Genomic DNA, 22,307 nt, shown 5'->3' with positions numbered 1-22,307 from the left:
AGGATATAAAGGAGCGTTGTGGTGTGGATGTGGATGTGATAGGAAGCGTTATGAGGAACACACTGAGGTGGTTTGGCCATGTGGAGAGGATGGAGGGTGAAAGACTGACGAAGAGAGTGTATGTGAGTGAGGTGGAGGGGGGAGAGGGAGGGGGAGGCCGAGGATGAGATGGAGGGATGGGTTGGAGAGGTATATGAGAGAGGGGGATGTGAGTTGGGAGCAGGACAGTGAAATGGTGGGGGACGGTGACGTGGAGGCGATTTGTTTGTGGCCACCCCGAACGGGATTGAGGCGTCTGGCAATAGATAGATTATTATTATTATTATTATTATTATCATCATCATCATCATCATCATCATCTTCATTATTATAGAGTACTTTAAAAACGGGGACAGTGTTGCATTGTTTCGCTGCTATGGCTTTCCTTGCTGCTTCAGAAAATCACAACCTCGTCTGACCTCTCTTCCTTGTTTTGTTCCTCGTCCTTGAGTTCCATACTAGTTCCTTCTTGGGGCTAGTGACTTGGTGAAGGGGAGGTGGAGGAGGAGGTTGAGGGGATGGGTGAGTTTGAGGGGGAGGGAGAGGGGAAGGGTGAGTTTGAGGGCGAGGGAAAGGGGAAGGGTGAGTTTGAGGGAGAGGGTGAAGTGTGTGTGGTGTGGAGGGTGGTAAGTGTGTTGATGAGAAGGGTGACTTGGGGCAGGAGTCGGTCATACTTCAGGATGTCTTCACACTGCCTCGCTTCCTCCATCACACCCTGCAATAGTCACACTTATTTATTTAAACAAAGTGAACAGAGGAAGGAAAAACAGATTAAATGTAAAAAAAAAAAAATCCACAACCAGATTACACAAGACTGACCACGAAAATTATCACACGTCCTGAAAAATATTACCGGTAATAATAATAATAATAATATTGTGACAGTTACGGTTTTGACTTTTATCAGTTATATTACGAAGGGATTTTGAACGTTTAAATTCTGATTAATGCATTATTTCATATCAAGCAGTTTTAGTTATTTACGCCTCGAATAGGGTGATGTGGATTATTATTATTTTATTTTTATTATTATTATTATTATTACAAACCTCATATGAGAGCGATGAGGAGTAAGGGTGGTAGGTGTGGGGTTGACAAGACGGCACTGATTCTGCCTCCCCTGCCTCACCATGCCTCCCCTGTCCCCGCCTCAGCAGCTCAGTGGCGGCGAGAGCGTGTTGGTGCAGCAGCCGTCCTGTTACACATACTAAATTAGCGGGGGGGGGAAAAAAAAATCGTGTAGGGGATCGATGAGTGGCTTTGGAAGATTCGTGACAGCCCTTCCTTAGAGATTTATCTTCCGCATTACACCTCAATATCGTGTATATTTAAATCCCTGTGAATAATAATTATGCAAGAGCATGTTTAGGTGTAATGAGCTAAATAAATCGCTGAGGAAGAGGTGCTAGGGAAGCGTCCTCTGGTATTCCCAGTCTATCGCTTATGCCTGTACTGTAGACGTAGGGAACTTTGCAGCTGACTTCCACGTTCTCTTTTTCACACTGCCGATGACCTCCATTGTTGTTATTATTATTATTATTATTACTACTACTACTACTACTACTACTACTACTACTACTACTACTACCACCACTACTACCACCACCACCACCACCACCACTATTTGTGAGTTATGTCCCTCCCTTCCTGCTCACATGTCACTCCCATACGTCAGTGTCGCCGGCATGACACAGCCGAGGACGGAATTTGTCACCTCTCTCTCTCTCTCTCTCTCTCTCTCTCTCTCTCTCTCTCTCTCTCTCTCTCTCTCTCTCTCTCTCACACACACACACACACACACACACACACACACACACACACACACACACACACATCAGACAATAAGAGGACGTGTGTGTGTGTGTGTGTGTGTGTGTGTGTGTGTGTGTGTGTGTGTGTTACAGTACCTACCCCTCAGCCTTGTAACACCTGGCTGTATCCGGTCAAGAAGCTGTAACAAGTCCCCCGCCATCTCGACCACTCTCGCCAGGTCCTCCCTTGCCAGATCTGCGGGACCAATACAGCCATGCATTAAAATCATAACAACTCGATCCGTCAGTGGGCAGAGGTAATTTTAAAAGATGCATTCACGTATTTATAGTGAGAAAGATATTAGGGAGCTTCCTTAACTACTGATATTTGCTTTTTTTTTATGCAAGGAAAAGGAACCAAAGGCCAGAAGCCCGTATGGTTGTTCCCTCCGCGAAAAAAAACAAGAGGGACCCAAATTCAAGATCCGTTCATGTCGAGATGCCTGAACACACTGCGTTTGAAAGACTGGAGGTCATAGGCAGTAGGAAGCACAGGCAGAGGGTTACAGTTCCAGAGCCCAAGAGCGAAGAGTTTTTAAAGATTTATGGAGTATGAGCAAAGAGTGAATGCATACTTTCTACTACATACTGTAGAAGGAAGATCGAAGTGGATGTAGACTTATGCATACTTGCCTACAGAACCTGGATGTAAGTGTGAGAGGCTTCAGCAGACTTACATATACCCATACTTACACCTACACACATACCCTTTCATAGATATACATATAAACATACGCATACATACATAAATACATACCCTGTAACTGTGACTTCATGATGGCCTGGATGAGTGCATACTTTCCCTGCGCCACGATGTAGTTATGCTGTCCCAAGATCCGGGTGAGGTGCCTGAGTGTGAGGGTGGCGTCAGCGGGGTCCTGTTCGCTGAGGCGGGTGAGGGCAGCAGCACCAGCACGCATCATGGCCGCTACAGCACCACCTTCTGTAGTGACCTCGCAGCCCTTGCACCGCCACCACCCACAACTACCCCCTGTGCACTCCACCACGCCCCCACACTGCCTACAGCACACTGAACTCAGGTGCGTCCCAAGCTCCGTGGGATCTGAGCACCGTGGGCAGCTGCACCGGAACATTTTGAAGCCGGAAAGATGGGCCGCCCTAGCTTGTGTGCCCCACAGTGGCTGGGTGTAGTTTATTAAGACTGGAGTATCTTTAGCGATGTCTGTGGCTGCCCTTACGACTATCTGTCCCCCTGAGAACCACTGCTGAGCGTTGGGTATGCAGGAGTGGTTCATCATGGACGCTACCATACAAACGGCCCGGCCACGACCATCATTGTCAAGCGTAACCTCAAAAGCGTTGGTGTCGAGTATCCCACACACGTGCTGCACTACGTCACTGGACACCTCAAACCCCAGGCGGGATCGCAACCCACCCACTATGTGTTCCTGTACGAAGGCCCCGATTGGTTGTTTGAGGCGGTTGTCTTTGTGGCTCTCGAGGGCGAATATAATCTCCCTGGCAGATGACGATTCTTGGATCATTAGTATTAATCTCAGTGGTCCAATGAGAATGTTCAGTTCCTTCAGCAGAGAATCAATGTGTGGCGGTGCCTGGAGGCCAAGACGCTTGAGCAAGGTACACTCTGCATCACTGTGGTGTTGTCCAGGGCAGTGAGGCTGACACAGAGGGCCGCCACAGCCATTGCATCCATACCACTGGTGCTGCAGGGGCGTCAGGCAGCACAGACAGGCCGCCTCACACTCCACCCTGGGAACCACCACTAAGGGCGTCTCTCGGAACAACACCTCCCCGGCTCTGACATCCCTCGAGGCCACTAGATAGCGACCATATCGAGGACTCCACTGCATGTCAACTACTCCACACTGCTCGTCACCGCCACACCCACCACCCACACTACACTGCTGCCCGGCTGTCGTGGCACCATCTGTGTTGTGGGTGAGATGTAAGGCTTGCAGGCGAGCTCTCAGCACCATCACGCCATCTTGTGCTTCACCCTCCATGAAAAACTGGTCACCTGTCAGGGAAAATTATCACCGGCATTAGAGCTATTTATTCATTACGTCAGGAAAGGTAGAAAGGATTTATAAACACGAAAGGAAATATAAATAAAAGCAAGGTTATCATCAGAGTGTCCAGAAAACTTTGACCATTCATTAATTCACTCAACATTCAAGCCGTCGGAAAACTATCACCGGCATCAGAGCTCTTTATTCATTACGTGAGGAGGGGTGGAAAGGATTTGTAAACACGAAAGAAAATATAAATAAATGGAAGGTTATCATCAGAGTGTCCAGAAAATTTTGACTTCATTAATTCACTCAACATTCAAGCCTTCGGAAAATTATCATTGAATAAACAAATTGTACCATTTACTAGCTGGATATAACTTCTTATAATTTAAAATCTCAGATCCATGCACTACAAAATTAGGTTTACAAAGGAGATTGAGGAAAGCAATAAATTTACATTCCTTGACGTAAATATACAGAAAAAAGACAGACATTCTCGCATATCAGTGTATAGAGAAGCAACATACACAAGAATTACCACCAGGTCAAATTCAGCAACACCTATTCAGTAAAGAGGTAACGTGATCAATACGTTTGTCACTGCAGCATTGTGTCAGATCTCCTCCTCGTACTTAATGAAAAATCAGCCATCAAGAAAATATTACACAAATGGATTTCCTTTCAACGTTATTGGTAAACAAATAATAATGTCACCTGCTACACCTGTCATAGCAGCAAAGAAACCTGCTACCTTTGCTTACCTGTCTCGTTATGCGTTATACCTGGAGCCTTACAGTTTCCTTCTCAACATAGTATCAAAATTTATCAAAAGTTTTCCCGCAATTTCCTCTGAGCGTCGTGTTCAAGCCTCAAGCACGGTATATCGGTGGTTTAGTTTTATGTACCGCTTTCTTGGTACCATGAAATCTGTTATTTACCCCGTACACGTGTAGTTGCTGTAACGGAACTTGTACTGTACGTGAAAGAAGCCTCCGCCAAGTTAAGACGATGTGCAGTATCAGATGGCGCGTGTAAGTCTAGCCAAGAGCGTGTCATGTGAGGAGGGGGACATCCCTTGAATTCCTTTGGCTGAATAAAGTCTTAGATAGCATCAGTATGTCATGTGGTGCCGTACCGGTAGCCTTGAAGAGTGTTGTATTGGTGGAATGCAGTTTTTATATTTTTTTAAAATATGGTCTTGCCCGGCGGATCGGTCGATTTGGTGCTTGCCTCATGTTTGGAGGACATCTTGTAGGTTCGAATCCCCTGATTACTTCTGCCAACGAAGTTGGACAAAATTATGCCCTCCTGTGTCTGTGCGTGTACAATATGTCTCAAAAAGTTCTTGTTGGATTTCAGTTAAATTTGGTGGAGAGGTGGACAGTGGGTCAAGGAAGAGTTGTTCAGATTTTGATGTGGATCCGGATCCGGAAGCGGGAATAAATAATAAATATTAAATAGCGTTGGCGGAGAGACCGTGTAAAACAGGACAGACTTAAACCATAGAGCTATCTGACTATGTGAGACGTGAAAATATTCATCTGATGAGAAAGAGGAATTAAAGCAATAAATCGTAATTTTATTGGCACTTGCGGAGGTGTGCGCCGTCTATGTGATTTCTTGCCACTGAGTCTGTAAGATGGACGCATACATGTTAATCCCAACTACTTCTACCACCACTACCACTACCACTACTACTACTACTACTACTAATACCACCCAGTATCCACACTAACGCCATACCACTGACTATTACCACTATCATCTGCATCACCATATGTGCCTTTTATCTCCCCTACCCTCCCCCTAACCCCATGAGGAGGAGGCTGGTGGGGGGGAGGTGGGGTAGGGGGGTCGCCATGTGGGTGTCGTGGCAATCAAGACGTCAATCATTGGTATGGGTGATGAGGCCACTACACACACATACCACTACACACACATACCACTACACACACACATACCACTACACACACACACCACTCTACACGTTTATGCCACTCTGCACACATCACTCTACACACTCATGCTACTCTACAAACTCATACCACTCCACACTTATGCCGCTCTACACACTCGTGCCACTCTACATATACCACAATTTGCTCATACCACTACACTCATACCATTACACATTCATACTACACACTCATGCCACTCCACACACACAGACACATCACTCTACACACTTACTGTATGCCACTCTACTCACTCATGCCACAACATGCTCATACCACTACACTGATACCTTTACACATTCATACTACACACATCATGCCGCTCTACACACTCATGCCATTCTACACACTCCTACCCCTACACACATAACACCATACACGCACACCACTACACACTCATACCCCTACACCCATGCCACTCCGCACACTCCTACCACTACACACACTCATGCTAATCTACACACTCCTACCACTACATACATACCACCACACACTCATATCACTCCACACACTCATGCTACTCTATACTCATGTCATACTACACACTCCTACCACTACACATACCACCACACACTCATGGCACTCTACACACTTCCGCTACACCATTACACACTCCTGCCACTCTACACACTCCTACCACTACACACTCCTGCCACTCTACACACTCCTACCACTACACACTCCTACCACTACACACTCATCATCATTAACACTGTCATCACTCACCTATATCACCACGAGTAAAAATAAGGAAATACAGCATGGGCAAAAGTTAGCATATTCTTCTCTACTGACAGTGTGAAAAAAAAAAAAGCATATTACATGAACTATTTTTGTGCTCTATGCTCTTGTTATTCTAACTTGGCCTAAAATTGCCATCTCTCCATCTTGAATGCTGAGTTGTGGCAATTGATTAGCACTAGAATATGATGCTAGTCACAAAGAAGTGCTACGTAAAGGATGTAGAGCCGTAACACTGTCTTTATTCCTGTTTATTTGTTTCTTTATTTTTGTTACTGAGCTGTACGACCGAAGTTGCAAAGGGAAAAAAATGGGCCAGGTTAATATGAAAGGACCATAGGAATTTGAAGCATATAATAAAGGAGTATGAGATGGAAGGATGCTGTTTGTCGTCTGGGAAGGAATGAAAAATATGGAAGGCGAGACATATGAAGAGAATGGAGAGTGAAAGACTGACGAAGAGGGTGTGTGTAGGTGAAGTGGAGGGAGGGAGAGGGAAGGGGAGACCGAGGATGAGGTGGAGGGATGGAGCTGAGAGGGGGAAGTGAGTTGGGAGGAGGACAGTCAAATGATGGGTGACAGCGACTTGGAGGCGTTTTGTCTGCGGCCACCCTTTGCGGGATTAGGGCGTCGGGCTGTAGATAGATAGTAGAAAAAGACACAGTACTGGTTAAGAATCCTAGGCGAATTTTTACTCACATCTCTCCTAACAAGATCAAATATTCGCTGACTCTTCTGGCGACTGGCGATGGTAAGGGCTCATGAAATAGTGTTAGGAGGTGGCAGTGTGTAGCTCAGGAGGAAATAGTGCGAGAAGGAAGGAAATTCGTCGACTGGTGAGGAGGAACGAGAGATATGGATGACAGGAGACAGTGTAGTAGTAGCAGTAGTAGTAGTAGTAGTAGTTGTTGTTGTTGTTGTTGTTGTAGGTTCATCTGTAACGTGACCTCGGTGGACTGCAGGCTGATGTTCCCTTCTCCTACAGTCCATCATCTTCCTTTCGGGGGATAGGGAGGCAGTTGAGGGACGTTTGTATAATCGGGCAGCTGCGCCGACCGGTTATATCAGTGCCGTCACGTGAAGGCGCCTTTCCACATTACGCTTTCAGGGGTTACAGGAGTACATTGTGGTCTGCGTGTACACCAAGACTCTCTCTCTCTCTCTCTCTCTCTCTCACACACACACACACACACACACACACACACACACACACACACACACACACACACACACACACTCTCACACACACACACACACACACACACACACACACACACACACACCAGTCTTGAATGAGGCCCCCCTTGCACAAAAATCAACGGTATGCTATTAGTGCCCAAGTGGTGGTATGGCGTGTGTGTGATGTCATCTTTTGAGGCGTGGAAGCATTGTCACGGCTCAGGGAAGGGGCTGCTTAGCTTATGTCCAGAGTCTTATGTATAAAAGATGAAAAAAAAAAAAATGTCAGAAATGGGGAACGCTTCTCTCTCTCTCTCTCTCTCTCTCTCTCTCTCTCTCTCTCTCTCTCTCTCTCTCTCTCTCTCTCTCTCTCTCTCTCGCGTAATGATGTGTGTAGAGGTGGGGTGGGGTTGTGGTGAGAATGGGGGCCTGTGGATGGGGTAAGTGTAAGGTGGGGTTGGGTGGGTGGTGAGTGTGGGGTGGGAGTGGGGGCCGTTGGATGGGGGTGAGTGTGAGAGGGTGTAGGGTGGGGGTGAGTGTGGGGTGGTGAGGGGATGAGAGTGGGGGCCTGTGGATGGGTGTGAGTGTAAGGTGGAGTAGGGTGGGGGGGTGGAGTGGGGGTGATAATGAGGGAGGTTGGATGGGGGTGAGTGTGAGGTAGGGTAGCATGGGGGTGAGAGTGAGGTGTAGGGTAGGGTGGGGGGTGAGTGTGGGGGCCGTGTGGTGGGGGTTGGGGTGCCGTCACATTATACGCGTTAGTCTACTATTTCAAGCCCTGCCCCCATTACTTCTCAGCTGCCCCCCGCGTCATGACAGTGTGGCATGTTCTGTCAGCGTCACACTCCTGCGTCACACCCTCTAATACTCCTGCGTCACACCCTCTAATACTCCTGCCTCACACCCTCTAATACTCCTCCGTCACACCCTTTGATACTCCTCCGTCACACCCTCTAATACTTCTCCGTCACACCCTCTGGTACTCCTACGTCACACCCTCTGATACTCCTCCGTCACACCCTCGTATACTCCTCCGTCACACCCTCTTATACTCCTCCGTCACAGCCTCTAATACTCCCCCGTCAACCCTCGAATACTCCTCCGTCACACCCTCTAATACTTTTGCGTCACACCCTCTGATACTCCTCCGTCACACCCTCTAATACTCCTCCGTCACACCCTCGGATACTCCTCCGTCACACCCTCGGATACTCCTCCGTCACACCCTCGGATACTCCTCCGTCACACCCTCGGATACTCCTACGTCACACCCTCGGATACTCCTACGTCACACCCTCTAATACTCCTCCGTCACACCCTCTGATACTCCTCCGTCACACCCTCTGATACTCCTACGTCACACCCTCTGATACTCCTCCGTCACACCCTCTGATACTCCTACGTCACACCCTCTAATACTCCTCCGTCACACCCTCTGATACTGTCTCCACTCTAACTTGGCCTAAAATTGCCATCCTTCAGTCTTCAGAGCTGAAACGTAATAGATTAACAGCAGAATACGATGCTAGTCACGAAGAAGTGCTGTGGAAAGGAGGTAGAATCGCTGCATTATCATACTCTGCCACTGAGCTACCTGGAAATTTAATAAGCTGTGAAAGGACGAAAAATTTGGCCAACTTAAGGTGAAAGGAGTGTAGTGGATGGAATTAAAGAGGAATGGGTGTCACTGGGGGTCAAATTTACTGATCATTGCAGCTCCCTAACACCTTTTCCTCTGTCTGTCTATGTGTCTGACGCTGCATCTGTGAGGGGTGACCGGCAAAAAAATCTAATCTATCTATATATCTATCATCTGTCTATGTCTGTCTTTACCTATACCTGTACCTATCATTTTGTATTTCACTTTATCTGTCTATCTATCTATCTATCTGTCTGTCTATGTATCTATTTGTCTCTCAGTATATCTATCTGTCTCGTCTAACGCTGCATATTGACGGGTAACATCGAGAAAAGGTCTCCAATGCGTATCTGTCCCTACTAAGTAACGATCTCTCTTCCAGTGACACACCCTCCCTTCTTACACCCACTCCCATCCTCCCTACCACCTCCTTGCTTACACTCCTTCACTTTTACGGTGGGCACGCAGCAGCACCCGTCTTGCATCACACTCTGTTGCAAAACTGAACCGACACTCCCAGTCCTTCGCGTATACAACTGGTTAACTCTGGAACTGTTTTTTTCTATACTGCGTGGTGTTCCTTCTCACTTTTTCCTGCCGGTTTTAGCTGGAGGGTTTGGTGGGTGGGGGAGAGCCTTCTTTACTATCCTTGTCTTATGCTAGTAGTTTCATAACACTCTTGTAAAATCTGCCTATACTCCTTTTACCCTAACTTGGCCCAGATTTTCGAGTTTTTGCAGCTTATTTCGCGTAGCTTAGCGGTAAAATAATAATAATAATAATAATAATAAAACAGAGAGAGAGAGAGAGAGAGCGTGCATAGGCTACTCTTCTTTATCTGTCCTCCTAAAGAGAGAGAGAGAGTACCAAGTGAATCGACGCCATTATCCTCTCCGTATGTTCTTATGTCTTTTTCACTCTCTCCCACTGCCAATGACCTCCTCTTCTTTTCTTTCTTTTTATGCAGTATGTCTACCCATTTCGCTATGTGCGGGTCTCGAATTTGGCTCTCCCGTCGCTATTCTTTGGAGAGGTTAAATTTCCGTGGCTTGCAGCAGTGGGTTATTTCGTTACGCAGAAAAAAAAAAAGAAATAGTTCTCGGATATTTTCACAACATTAGACACTCCTCGATTGTGTTATAGTGTCAGTTGGCTCGCTGTTATCTTGTTTTTTGTTTTTTCTTGGGGGGAAGAGGCTTCGGGTTCCTGGCCTTTGGTTCCTTCTTTCTTGCATATAAAAGCGGAGTACGCAAACACCAAAAAATTATCCTCGATTTTTTTATAGTGTCAGTTGGCTCTCTGTTATCTTGTTTTTGTGTTTTCTTGGAGGGACGAGGCTGCGGGTTCCTGGCCTTTGGTTCCTTCTTTCTTGTATAAAAAAGCGGAGTACACAGACACCTAAAAATTATCTCTAGGTTTGTGAGTTCGAAATATTAACCAGTGACTCTTTCTTTCTGGTTGGATATTTGCTGGACCGGGGACACTGTAGGCTGCTTCACATTCGTTCCCTGTTCTTTATGAAGTGAAAAAAAACATCAGCCTTTTCACTCAGAGCGTAGTTATATATTTTTCTGTGTAATCCCGCTTTAGTATACTTTAATTAAACTGAAAAATACTTCTAGCACTTTCAGGCCAGTTTAATCAGCATCGGCGGGAAATACGGACTTGCAATGATTGCAAAGAATGGTCAAGGGTCGAATGTGACACAGAAAAATGCAGGTAACAGGCTACTTCACGGGTTTGGTGCTGTGTGAGTGACCTAAAGTGTGGGATGGAATTGAGGAGAGGCGATGGTGCTGGTGTGGGCGAGGTTGTGGGAGTGTGGGAGGGTTGTTGGAGAGTGTAGGAGGGTTAATACGAGGGTACCGTTAGACAGTACTGTGTGACTCACCTTGCGTATGAGGTGTAAGTTAGAAGCGAACGGTGGTGCTGGTGTGGGCGGGGGTGTGGGAGTGTGGGAGGGGTATTGGACAGTGTGGGAGGGATATTGAAGAGTGTGTGAAAGTTATTGGAGTGGGTTTTGCGGGTGGGTACTGGATATGGCTGGCCTAGCGAGTGAGGTCGAAGTGAGGAGCGGCAATGGTGCTTGTGTGGGGGAGGGTGTGGGAGTGTAGGAGAGATATTGAAGAGTGTGGGAGGGTTAGTGGAGTGGGTATTGTGTGACTGACCTGGCGTGTGAAATGGAAGTGAGGAGCGGCGATGGTGCTGGTGTGGGCGGCGGTGTGGGAGTGTGGGAGGGAGGTTGGACTGGCTCTACGTCACAGCGGACAAACCCTGCGGGGGAGCACGGCCGGCACGCACATAATTGGGCCTGACACGTGTAAATATAGAGCATAACACCACCACCATCCCATCCACCTATCCCCCCTATCCCCCTGTCCCCCTCCCCTGCCACTACACCCTATTCTCACCCTAGCCATCACACTGCAGCACATTATACTCAGCTGCATATCACACCACATCATACCACACATCACACCACTCCCTCATTACACCACCTTACAGTATATCACACCAGGCCATACCAACTCCACAGCACCACACCACACCACACCACACCACACCACACCACACTTCACCTCGCCACACCACACCACACCACACCACACCACACCTTATCACCCTTCACACAGTACCATACATAACAACACACACAACCACCACCACCACCACACAACTTCTCACCTCCACACCACACCTCACCACACCACACCACACCACACCACACTGCCACAGTTAGCGAGGCACATAGTCAACAGCATTTTCCTACTTTCACTTCTAGAGTAACATTATTATTATTATTATTATTATTATTATTATTATTATTATTATTATTATAGTAGTAGTAGTAGTAGTAGTAGTGGTGGTGGTGGTGGTGGTGGTAGTAGTAGTAGTTGTTGTTGTTGTTACTGTAGTCAGCCTTGCAAACGAAACAAGAAGACTGATATTTTAATAGCCTTGCACTCATATACCTTGCGCAAAATTTTATCGTATGTGTCTGTTTCTATGTCGTATTCTTAGTTGCGTTTTAAGCTTCGTGGCAAATTTCTCTCAGCGATTTAATGATACATTTTTTATCTTAATATTCTGTGTGTGTGTGTGTGTGTGTGTGTGTGTGTGTGTGTGTGTGTGTGTGCGTGTGTGTGTTTCATATGCTTGGTATAGACTGAGTTTTTATTGATAATGTGCAAGGTAATAAAGAGGTGTTTTGCCTCTCTCTCTCTCTCTCTCTCTCTCTCTCTCTCTCTCTCTCTCTCTCTCTCTCTCTCTCTCTCTCTCTCTCTCTCTCTCACACACACACACACACACACACACACACACACACACACACACTGCCACGGACCCTCCTTTATGAGAAAAAGAAAGAACCCAGAACGTACAGTACAATTGAACATGCACAGGTAAACAAACACATGGGTACGAAGGTGTTCACGTCGCCTGTTTCGAACTCTTGTGTACAGTCGCGGTCAAAAATTTCGCTCCACTTTTTGGCCGAAGAATTTTGAAACGCGTTCACAGAATTCTGAAAAATATTATTGGGCTTGGAAGGTAACGCCACTGATTTCCAAAAGGCTTCGTTCACCGTATTGGTCTTTATCGCAGGGTTGTGGAAAGGAATTTGAGTTCGCTTTGGTGCTTTCACTGCAATGGTTCATCTCTGGTACACATGCCTCTTGGGAGTAAATTGCGCTCTCTCTCTCTCTCTCTCTCTCTCTCTCTCTCTCTCTCTCTCTCCTCGTAAATTGAGTAAAATGCTAAACACGAGGAAGAGTATGCACCCCCACCCCCGTCCTCACTGTTCATTCCTTGTCTACAATCGCATGCATAATTTCGTTTAATAGTACCTCTCCCTAACATCTTTTCCTAAGTGATTTATTTTGCTTATTACACCTTACTGTCCTATTCCATATCCTTTTCTTATGAGAGAGACATGGGACACTACTCTCGTTGGTTAAGGAAGCTCCCTAACACCTTTTCCTAAGCGATTTATTTTACCTAATACACCTTACTGTCCTGTTCTGGGTTATATAAATCCATCTAACATAGCCATACTCTGTGAAAATGTACAAAAGGCTATCAACCAGGCCATATCCAAAAATAAATCGCTAAGGAATAGGTGCTTGAGGGACATACAGACGAACTTTGAACGCTGCCTGTACGGTTCCGGACAGAAGTTTCGATCCACTTATTGCTGTAAGTAACGAAACGATTTGGGAACCTATGTGATCCTCAGTGCTACAGACTTAATGTAATCCTCAGTGCTACGGACTTAATGTAATCCTCAGTGCTACAGACTTAATGTAATCCTCAGTACTACGGACTTAATGTAATCCTCAGTGCTACAGACTTAATGTAATCCTCAGTGCTATAGACTTAATGTGATCCTCAGTGCTATAGACTTAATGTGATCCTCAGTGCTATAGACTTAATGTGATCCTCAGTGCTATAGACTTAATGTGATCCTCAGTGCTATAGACTTAATGTGATCCTCAGTGCTACAGACTTAATGTAATCCTCAGTGCTATAGACTTAATGTGATCCTCAGTGCTACAGACTTAATGTAATCCTCAGTGCTATAGACTTAATGTGATCCTCAGTGCTATAGACTTAATGTGATCCTCAGTGCTACAGACTTAATGTGATCCTCAGTGCTATAGACTTAATGTGATCCTCAGTGCTACAGACTTAATGTGATCCTCAGTGCTACAGATTTAATGTGATCCTCAGTGCTGCAGACTTAATGTGATCCTCAGTGCTATAGTCTTAGATCCTCAGTGCTACAGACTTAATGTGATCCTCAGTGATAGAGACTTAATGTGATCCTCAGTGCTAGACTTAATGTGATCCTTAGTGCTATAGACTTAGATCCTCAGTGCTACAGACTTAATGTGATCCTCAGTGCAATAGACTTGTCAGAATGTCATCTCAGTCTCACAACTCTTCAACGAAAAAGTGTAGCGTTACGTATGTCCGCTCCTACCCCTTCTCTCAGCGCGGGAAGGCAGGAAGAATATCAGAGGAATATTAATAGCAGAGGATTACTTAAAGCAGAGGAATACTTGAAGCAGAGAAATATTTATTAGTATTTTGTAGCGGGTTTGTCTTCTAGTTGTTGTCAGGTTGTTTATATTTACGTTGCTTGAAATACTTTTAGCTAAAGATAGCAGGCGGATACGAAGGTGCGGGTGTTGTTGTTAAGGGCTGGTGTTGTTGATGCTGCTGCTGCTGCTGTTGATGACGATGATGATGATTGATGATGATTATTATTATTACTATTATTATTGTTATTATTGCTATTACTACTATTATTGTTATTACTATTATCATCATCATCTCTAAGTCTCCTCACTCTGTGTAGATGAGGGAAGCTAGTTGATGATGATGATGATGGTGATGATGACCTATTATCATCATCATCATCATCATCATCATCATCATCATGGACATACCTTGAGGAAAAAAAGGGGGGGGGAAGCATGTACAGCTTGGGGGGAAGGGGAGAGAGGGGAGGAGGGGGAGCCTAAAAGCGCCTCTTGTCATGGGGAAAAATATTATCTCTAAAATTCTCAACTTCGACTTACTTGAAGGGCGGGATTCACGAAAATATTTACGATCGTTTCCCTGTCGTAACTCTCTCTCTCTCTCTCTCTCTCTCTCTCTCTCTGTTTTCATTTGTGTGTGTGTGTGTGTGTGTGTTTCTTTTGTGTATTTGTGTGTATGTGCATATTTCTTTTGCTTTCTGTGTGTGTGTGTGTGTGTGTGTGTGTGTGTGTGTGTGTGTGTGTGTGTGTGTGTGTATGTGCATATTTCTTTTGCTTTCTGTGTGTGTGTGTGTGTGTGTGTGTGTGTGTGTGTGTGTGTGTGTGTGTTTCTTTTGTGTATGTGTGTGTGTCTGTGTGTGTGCATATTTCTTTTGTTTTTTCTGTGTGTGTGTGTGTGTGTGTGTGTGTGTGTGTGTGTGTGTCACTCAGTACCGGTGGTTTTATTTAAGCTTTCTAGAACCCACTTTTTGGCGAACGTACTCATACTTCCACTGACGGTGATTTAGACGCGAAAATTAATATTATTATTATTATTATTGTTGTTGTTATTATTATTGTTATTATTATTACTACTACTACTACTACTACTATTGTAATTATTATTATTATTATTATTATTATTATTCTGTCTGCGTCTACGTGAGTGTCAGCCGATTTTACTCAGGACGATTTTATTCAGCTCAGGAAAATTGTATTCAGCTCAGGACGATTTTATTCAGCTCAGGACGATTTTATTTAACTCAGGACGATTATATTCAGCTCAAGACGATTTTACTCAGCTCAGGACGATTTTACTCAGCTCAGGACGATTTAATTCAGCTCAGGACAGTTTAATTCAGCTCAGGACAATTTTACTCAGCTCAGGACGATTTTACTCAGCTCAGGACGATTGTATTTAACTCAAGACGATTTTATTCATCTCAGGACGATTTTTCTTAGCTCAGGACGATTTAATTCAGCTCAAGGGGAAGGGGTTGATACAGCCTACATTAACCCCCTCATCACGTGCCTGTTCTAAGCTGAGTAAAACAAGAAAGGCCACAAGCAAATCGCCTCCGAGTCATCTCCGTCATCAGGCTACCCTCTCTCCAGGCCTCATCACCCTCATGCATATACCTCTCCACCCCATCCCTCCATCTCATCCTCTGTCTTCCCCTCCCCACCTCCCTTCCTTACTCACATACACTCTCCTAGTCAGTCTCTCATTCTCCCTCCATCTCACCCTCCGTCACCCCCTCCCCACCTCTCTTTCTTACTCATATACACTCCTAGTCAGTCTCTCATTCTCCCTTCATCTCCCCCTCCCTTTCCACCTCCCCGCCCTCCTTTCTAACCCACCTACACTCCTAGTCAGTCTCTCATTCTCCCTCCATCTCACCCTTCGTCTTCTCCTCCCCACCTCCCATTCTTACATACACTCTCCTAGTCAGTCTCTCATTCTCCCTCATCTTCCCCTCCGTTTCCCCCTCCGCACCTCCCTTTCTTACCCATATACACTCCTAGTCAGTCTTTCATTCTCCCTCCCCATCTCCCTTTCTTACTCACCTACACTCTCCTGGTCAGTCTCTCATTGCCCATTTTCTCCATATGGCCAGACTATCTCAGGGTGCCTCTTTTGATGCTTTTGCACCTCCCTACCTCACACCCACCGAGAGAGAGAGAGAGAGAGAGAATTTACCTATCGTTACAACCACCTTTAGACCTACTATACTTCGTCCACTTAGAGAGAGAGAGAGAGAGAGGCATTTACTTACCCACTATAGTTCGTCCACATCAACTTGGCTTAAATTTTCGTCCCTTTTCATCTTATTTCCCTTAACGCACGGACAGAGAAAGACAATACCACTGCTCTACGTCCTTTCCAATACTTCTTCCTAGATAATATTCTGGTGTTAATCTCTTGTTACAACTGAGGATTCAAGGTGGAGAGATGGTATTTTGATGGTATTTTCCTGGTATTTTGATCTTTTGATGGTATTTTCCTGGTATTTTGATATTTCGATGGTATTTTCCTGGTATTTTGGTGTTATTTTGATGGTATTTTCCCGATATTTTGATATTTTGATGGTATTTTCCTGGTAACTTCCTGGTATTTTTTTATTTCATGGTATTTTGATGGCATTTTCCTGGTATTTTGATCATTTGATGGTATTTTCATATTTTCCAGGCGTTTTGATATTTTGATGGTATTTCCCTGGTGTTTTGACGGTATTTTGATGGTATATTGATGGTATTTTGGTATTCTTATGGAATTTTGATGGAATTTTGATGGTACTTTTAGCCCAAGTTAAGGTGGACAGACTAGAGATGTGATCCTGACTGCTGGTGTGGTGGTGCAAGGCGGCTGGCTACTCACCGTCACAACCAACACCACAATTCCCACCACAACACCGCCACCACAGCACAGACGGGTGTTGGTGAGGGTGCGTTGAGGTGCGGTGCGGTGTGGTGTGGTAGTACTCCCAGGGTGCGCTCAGGTGTGGTGTGGTGCAGTGCGGTGTGGAGTGGTTCTGTCAGGGTGCGTTGAGGTGCGGTGTGGTGTGGTATTCTAAGGGTGTGTTGAGGTGCGGTGTGGTACTCTCAGGGTGCGTTGAGGTGCGGTGTGGTTCTGTCAGGATGCGTTGAGGTGCGGTGCGGCTCTGTCAAGATGGGTTGAGGTGCGGTGTGGTCCTGCCGGGGTGCGTTGGGGACAGGTGTGTGAGGCGGGCGACAGCGAGTGAACATTTGGCCCCTCAAGCACGAGAAACTACCCTGGGCCATGATTAGTGGGCAGGCGGCCAGGTACTGATTCACCTTTGCTACTATGCACACCAAAAGAAAAAAGCTGTCTTGTTTATGTGAGTGCTTTTGACTCCTTGAACTTGCCTTTTACGACGTCCTTGCTGTGTGTGTGTGTCTGTCTGTCTGTCTCTGTCTGTCTGTCTCTATGCACACCACGAAAACAATGCTGTCTTGTTTACGTGGGTGCTGCTGACTCCTTGAACTTCCCCTTTACGACAGCCTCCCCTCCTATCTTTGTCTCTGTCTTTGTCTGTCTGTCTCTCTCTCTCTCTCTCTCTCTCTCTCTCTCTCTCTCTCTCTCTCTCTCTCTCTCTCTCTCTCTCTCTCTCTCTCTCTCTCTCTCTCTCTCTCTCTCTCTCTCTCTCTCTCTCTCTTTATGCACACACGAGAACAAAGCTGACAATATGTGAGTGCTTTTGACTCCTTGACCCTTCCTTTTACGACGTCCTTGTTCTCTCTCTCTCTCTCTCTCTCTCTCTCTCTCTCTCTCTCTCTCTCTCTCTCTCTCTCTCTCTCTCTCAAATAAACAAACAAATAATATCAAGCGTTTCCTTGTCGTTACTAAAAATACTTAATTTACTCTAACTTGGCCTAAAACTACCATCTCCATCTTGAATGCCGAGTCATAACAATAGATTAACATTCGAATATGATGCTAGTCACGAAGTAGTGCTATAACAAGGACATAGAGCCGTAGTACTGCCTTATTCCGCCACTGAGGTACATGAAATAAGTTGAAAAAAAGAAAATCTGGGCCAAGTTAATGTGAAAGGAGTATGCACTGTGAAATGTGAAATGCAGCTGATCACAACAGTCACAGAGGGTTTCCAAAAATGACCGCCAAATATCAGAATTCCTTGACATCATCGCCTAGCCTACTTAGTTTAATAACATGGTCGTTAATAAACATTCAGGCTAGCGTCCTAATCACTTATACCTTCCTTGTATCATATATCTGAAGTATTATTGCTAGAACTCCGAATTTTGGGGAAGGAACATAATTTGCACATTCTGACAGTCGTATTTGGTGTTCAGCGTAATGGCTAGTAGGAAAATTGCGTCTTGTTATTCATGGTAACAATATTGTCACCAAATTTAGCACAACTTTCATATACCTTGTTGTGTGGATTTTTTAAACTTTGACTTAGCCATTTATTTTCCATTTTGTTTTTTACGTATACCTAGTTGTGTCGATTTTTTTTCTACTTTAACTGAACCATTTGTTTCCAATTTCCTATTATCTAGTTGTGTGGATTTTTTTTTTTACTTAACTATTTATCTTCTAGTTTATTTTTTTTTTTTCCTTTTTTGTGTTTCGAATGTCTATTGCTCGTGTTGATCGGCAATGCCCTATTTTGCCATTTTCTCCAACAGAGCACATAAGATAACACGTAGGGGAGGTAACTGTGGTGACGTGCATGATAGAGTGGCTTTGTAATCATGAATAGTTGGTGAATTTCCCGTCGTAGGCTCAGAGGGGAAGTTTTGAAGGTAAGCATATCGGCTAAGCACTTCATGGCGTTTGTCCCCACGTTAATGTACTGTATGTACTGTTTAATATAGAAGTTATTTTTATCTTAGTTTGCCAGGATATCGTCAAGTACTACCGTTTTCTTCTTAGTTGCTACGTACCAGAGAAAATGGAGTATTCATGGCACACATATGAATTATCGTCATTGCTTCAAGATTGCTTTCCTCACGAGTATGCAGTTAAAATATTGCACTTATTAGGGGCTAAAACACCCCTTCAGAATATATCAATCGACATGAAGTTCAAACCGGCCAATTTGGGACCCAGTTTTAACCATCCTGCGTAGTTTCATTTTTTTTTTTTTTTTTAAGTTTTAACTAATTACACACACACACACACACACACACACACACACACACACACACATGATTATAGTATACTGGAGCTAATGAAGTGTACCATTTGAAAAGGTATTTTTTTTGCGTACTTGGAGAGAGAGAGAGAGAGAGAGAGAGAGAGAGAATTTAGACCCTGAATTCTCTATATCTGTAATCTGGTGTATGGATTATTTTTTTTATTCAGTATGTTTTTCCTTCCTTTGTTCATCATGTTAAAAAAAAAAATGTTTAGCTGTCACACTGCTTTAAGTCTAGGGAATTCTCTCTCTCTCTCTCTCTCTCTCTCTCTCTCTCTCTCTCTCTCTCTCTCTCTCTCGTCCACCTGTCACAATGGGTCATCAAAGTCAGCCTTTAAACAGAGGTCAAGAATCGTATTTGGTGAGATGATTATACTGATACAAAGAGATAGAACAGATAAAAATTGAATTACTATGCCCCGCTGACTCTAACTTGGCTTAAATTTGTCGTCTGTCCCTCTTGAATGCTAAGCTACAGAGAGGGAGTTGAACATGGTGCTAGTCACGAAGTGCTATTGGGAAGAATGTAGAGCCGCAGTATTGTAATTTTCTACCAGTAAGCTATGGGATATTTGTCTATCTATCTATCTATCTATCTATTGCCAGACGCCTCAATCCCGTTCGGAGTGGCCACAAACAAATCGCCTCCACGTCGCACTGTCCCCCGCCATTTCACTGGCCCGCTCCCAACTCACACCCCCCTCTCTCATATACCTCTCCATCCCATCCCTCCATCTCATCCTCGGCCTCCCCCTTCCTCTTCCCCCCTCCACCTCACTCACAAACACTCTCTTCGTCAGTCTTTCACCCTCCATCCTCTCCACATGGCCAAACCACCTCAGTGTATTCCTCCTAACGCTTCCTATCACATCCACATCCACACCACAACGCTTCTTTATATCCTCATTTGTCAGCCTGTCTCTCCATGTGACTCCACAGGCTCCTCTTAAATAACTCATTTCCACTGCTCTCACTCTTGACTTGTGTCCTTCCAGCAACGTCCAAGCTTCACATCCATACGTTAGAGTTGGTATCACAATACTCTCATGTAGTAACTTTTTCACTTCCATGCTCACTTCCCTGCTTCTTATCACTGCTTTCAAGGAACCAGCAACCTTTCTTCCCTGCTGTACCCTTTCAAGCACTTCACCCTCCAAACCTCCATCCTTACTCATCACACTACCCACGTACTTAAACGTACTCACATTTCCCAATTCCTCACCATCCAACCTCGCTGTACATTCACTGACTTCACCTCTCTCCAAGACCTTCACTTTACTCTTCCCTACATTCACCTTTAGATTCCGTTTCTTACACACTCTCCCAAACTCATTCACCAAGCCTTGCAGCTCCCCTTCGTCTTCACACAACACAGTATCATCTGCAAACAACAGTACAGGGAGTTTCCAAACACTATCCTCTCTCTCAGCTAGTCCGGTCAGGTGCGGGTAAGGGGATGGGTCTGTTATGATGTGCCAGGGGTAAACCAGCTCTGCTGTCGGGCCCTGCTGCGGATGTCACTGATTGCATTGCGCAGTTGACCCGTGTGCTGTGATGCGGTGAGGATCTGTCCATTCTCCCCTTGGGGCTAAAATGCGAATGAATGTTTGAATGGATGAGTAAATGGGGAGTGTGTCGTCCTGTTTCGGCTACCTCCCTTTCCTTGAGGGAAGCAGCCTAGGTATATAGATAGATAGATAGATAGATCCTCTCTCACCAGGGCCACTCCAGCATCTACTATCCTACCTTGTACCTCTTTTATTACCCCATCCATGTACAGATTGAACAACCATGGAGACATGACACATCCCTGTTTCAACCCAACTTTCAAAGAGAAAAATTCACTCAGTTCACCCTCCACACGCACTGCAGCCTTAGCACCGTCATACATATTTGTAAAGGACGAAAATCTTGGTTAAATAGAATGAAGTAAAAATAAATTTGAAATGAGTTAAAATTTCGTTTTATGTGCGGTGTTGTAGGACCACGTTGTCGGGCTGCATCTCACAGTGGGTCGAGTGAGGTGAGGTGAGGTGGAGAGAGAGAGAGAGAGAGAGAGAGAGAGAGAGAGAGAAAGGATAAGTGCAATATAGGCCAACTGACCCATGCTAGGCAGCTCCTACAAGAGTATGACTAAACTAATAGAATAAGACAAGGATAAGGGAGAGAGAGAGAGAGCTAAGAAAACCATGAGAGAATGAGAACGTCCCCCAGAATATCAGTACAACCAGGTATTTATTAAAGTTAGCCTTATTCCTTAGTACTGCTGGCATAGAAAACGGAGTGAATGTGTGGCCATGTACCGAATTTTCCTCCAAATAAACGAATCGATAAAATGCTAAGTATTATTAAATCATGAGGAATGTACTGCATAGTAAAAATGACAGATGACAGTATTTCCTAATCAGCGTGTCTGTAAATCGAACTAAAGAATTATTTGTAAATGTAAACAATACCTGAGGGAGGTATGGGTCCAATCTCGGGAGTCTTGGGTTGTATTCACAAAGGTTCTTACCTAATTTTCACGAAAAACAGTTTTGCAAGTTAATTTTTGCCAGAAGTAACTTTGTTTTGGTTTATCATTCACGATTATATTAACTCAAATCTTGATTTTGAAATGCTTAGCGGCTTTGCCGAGTTAAATCTTAAGCATAGGATCTTATACGTAACTTAAGGAAAGTTTATAAATGCACTCCTTGGGTGCTGGGTGGGAGGATGGAGGAAGGAGGGAAGAAGGGAGAG

General features: G+C 44.9%; 1 protein-coding gene across 1 annotated transcript; it reads right to left on the bottom strand.

Annotated features, from left to right (window-relative positions):
• Positions 1-1,178: 1,178 nt before the first annotated feature.
• LOC145415069 (SET domain-containing protein SmydA-8-like) lies at positions 1,179-3,815 on the bottom strand (the record flags this gene model as incomplete). The annotated part of the gene is made up of 3 exons (XM_080284483.1): positions 2,608-3,815; positions 1,951-2,046; positions 1,179-1,234 (listed from the first exon to the last, which is right to left on the bottom strand). Coding segments are annotated over exons 1-3 (1,353 nt in total), but the record flags the coding sequence as incomplete, so codon positions are not given.
• Positions 3,816-22,307: the final 18,492 nt, after the last annotated feature.

Source organism: Coenobita brevimanus, chromosome 101 (genome assembly GCF_032717465.1).
Source record: "Coenobita brevimanus isolate Jiangsu-jjx chromosome 101, ASM3271746v2, whole genome shotgun sequence".
Taxonomy (NCBI): Eukaryota; Metazoa; Arthropoda; class Malacostraca; order Decapoda; family Coenobitidae; genus Coenobita; species Coenobita brevimanus.
This window is presented reverse-complemented; position numbering and strand designations above follow the sequence as displayed.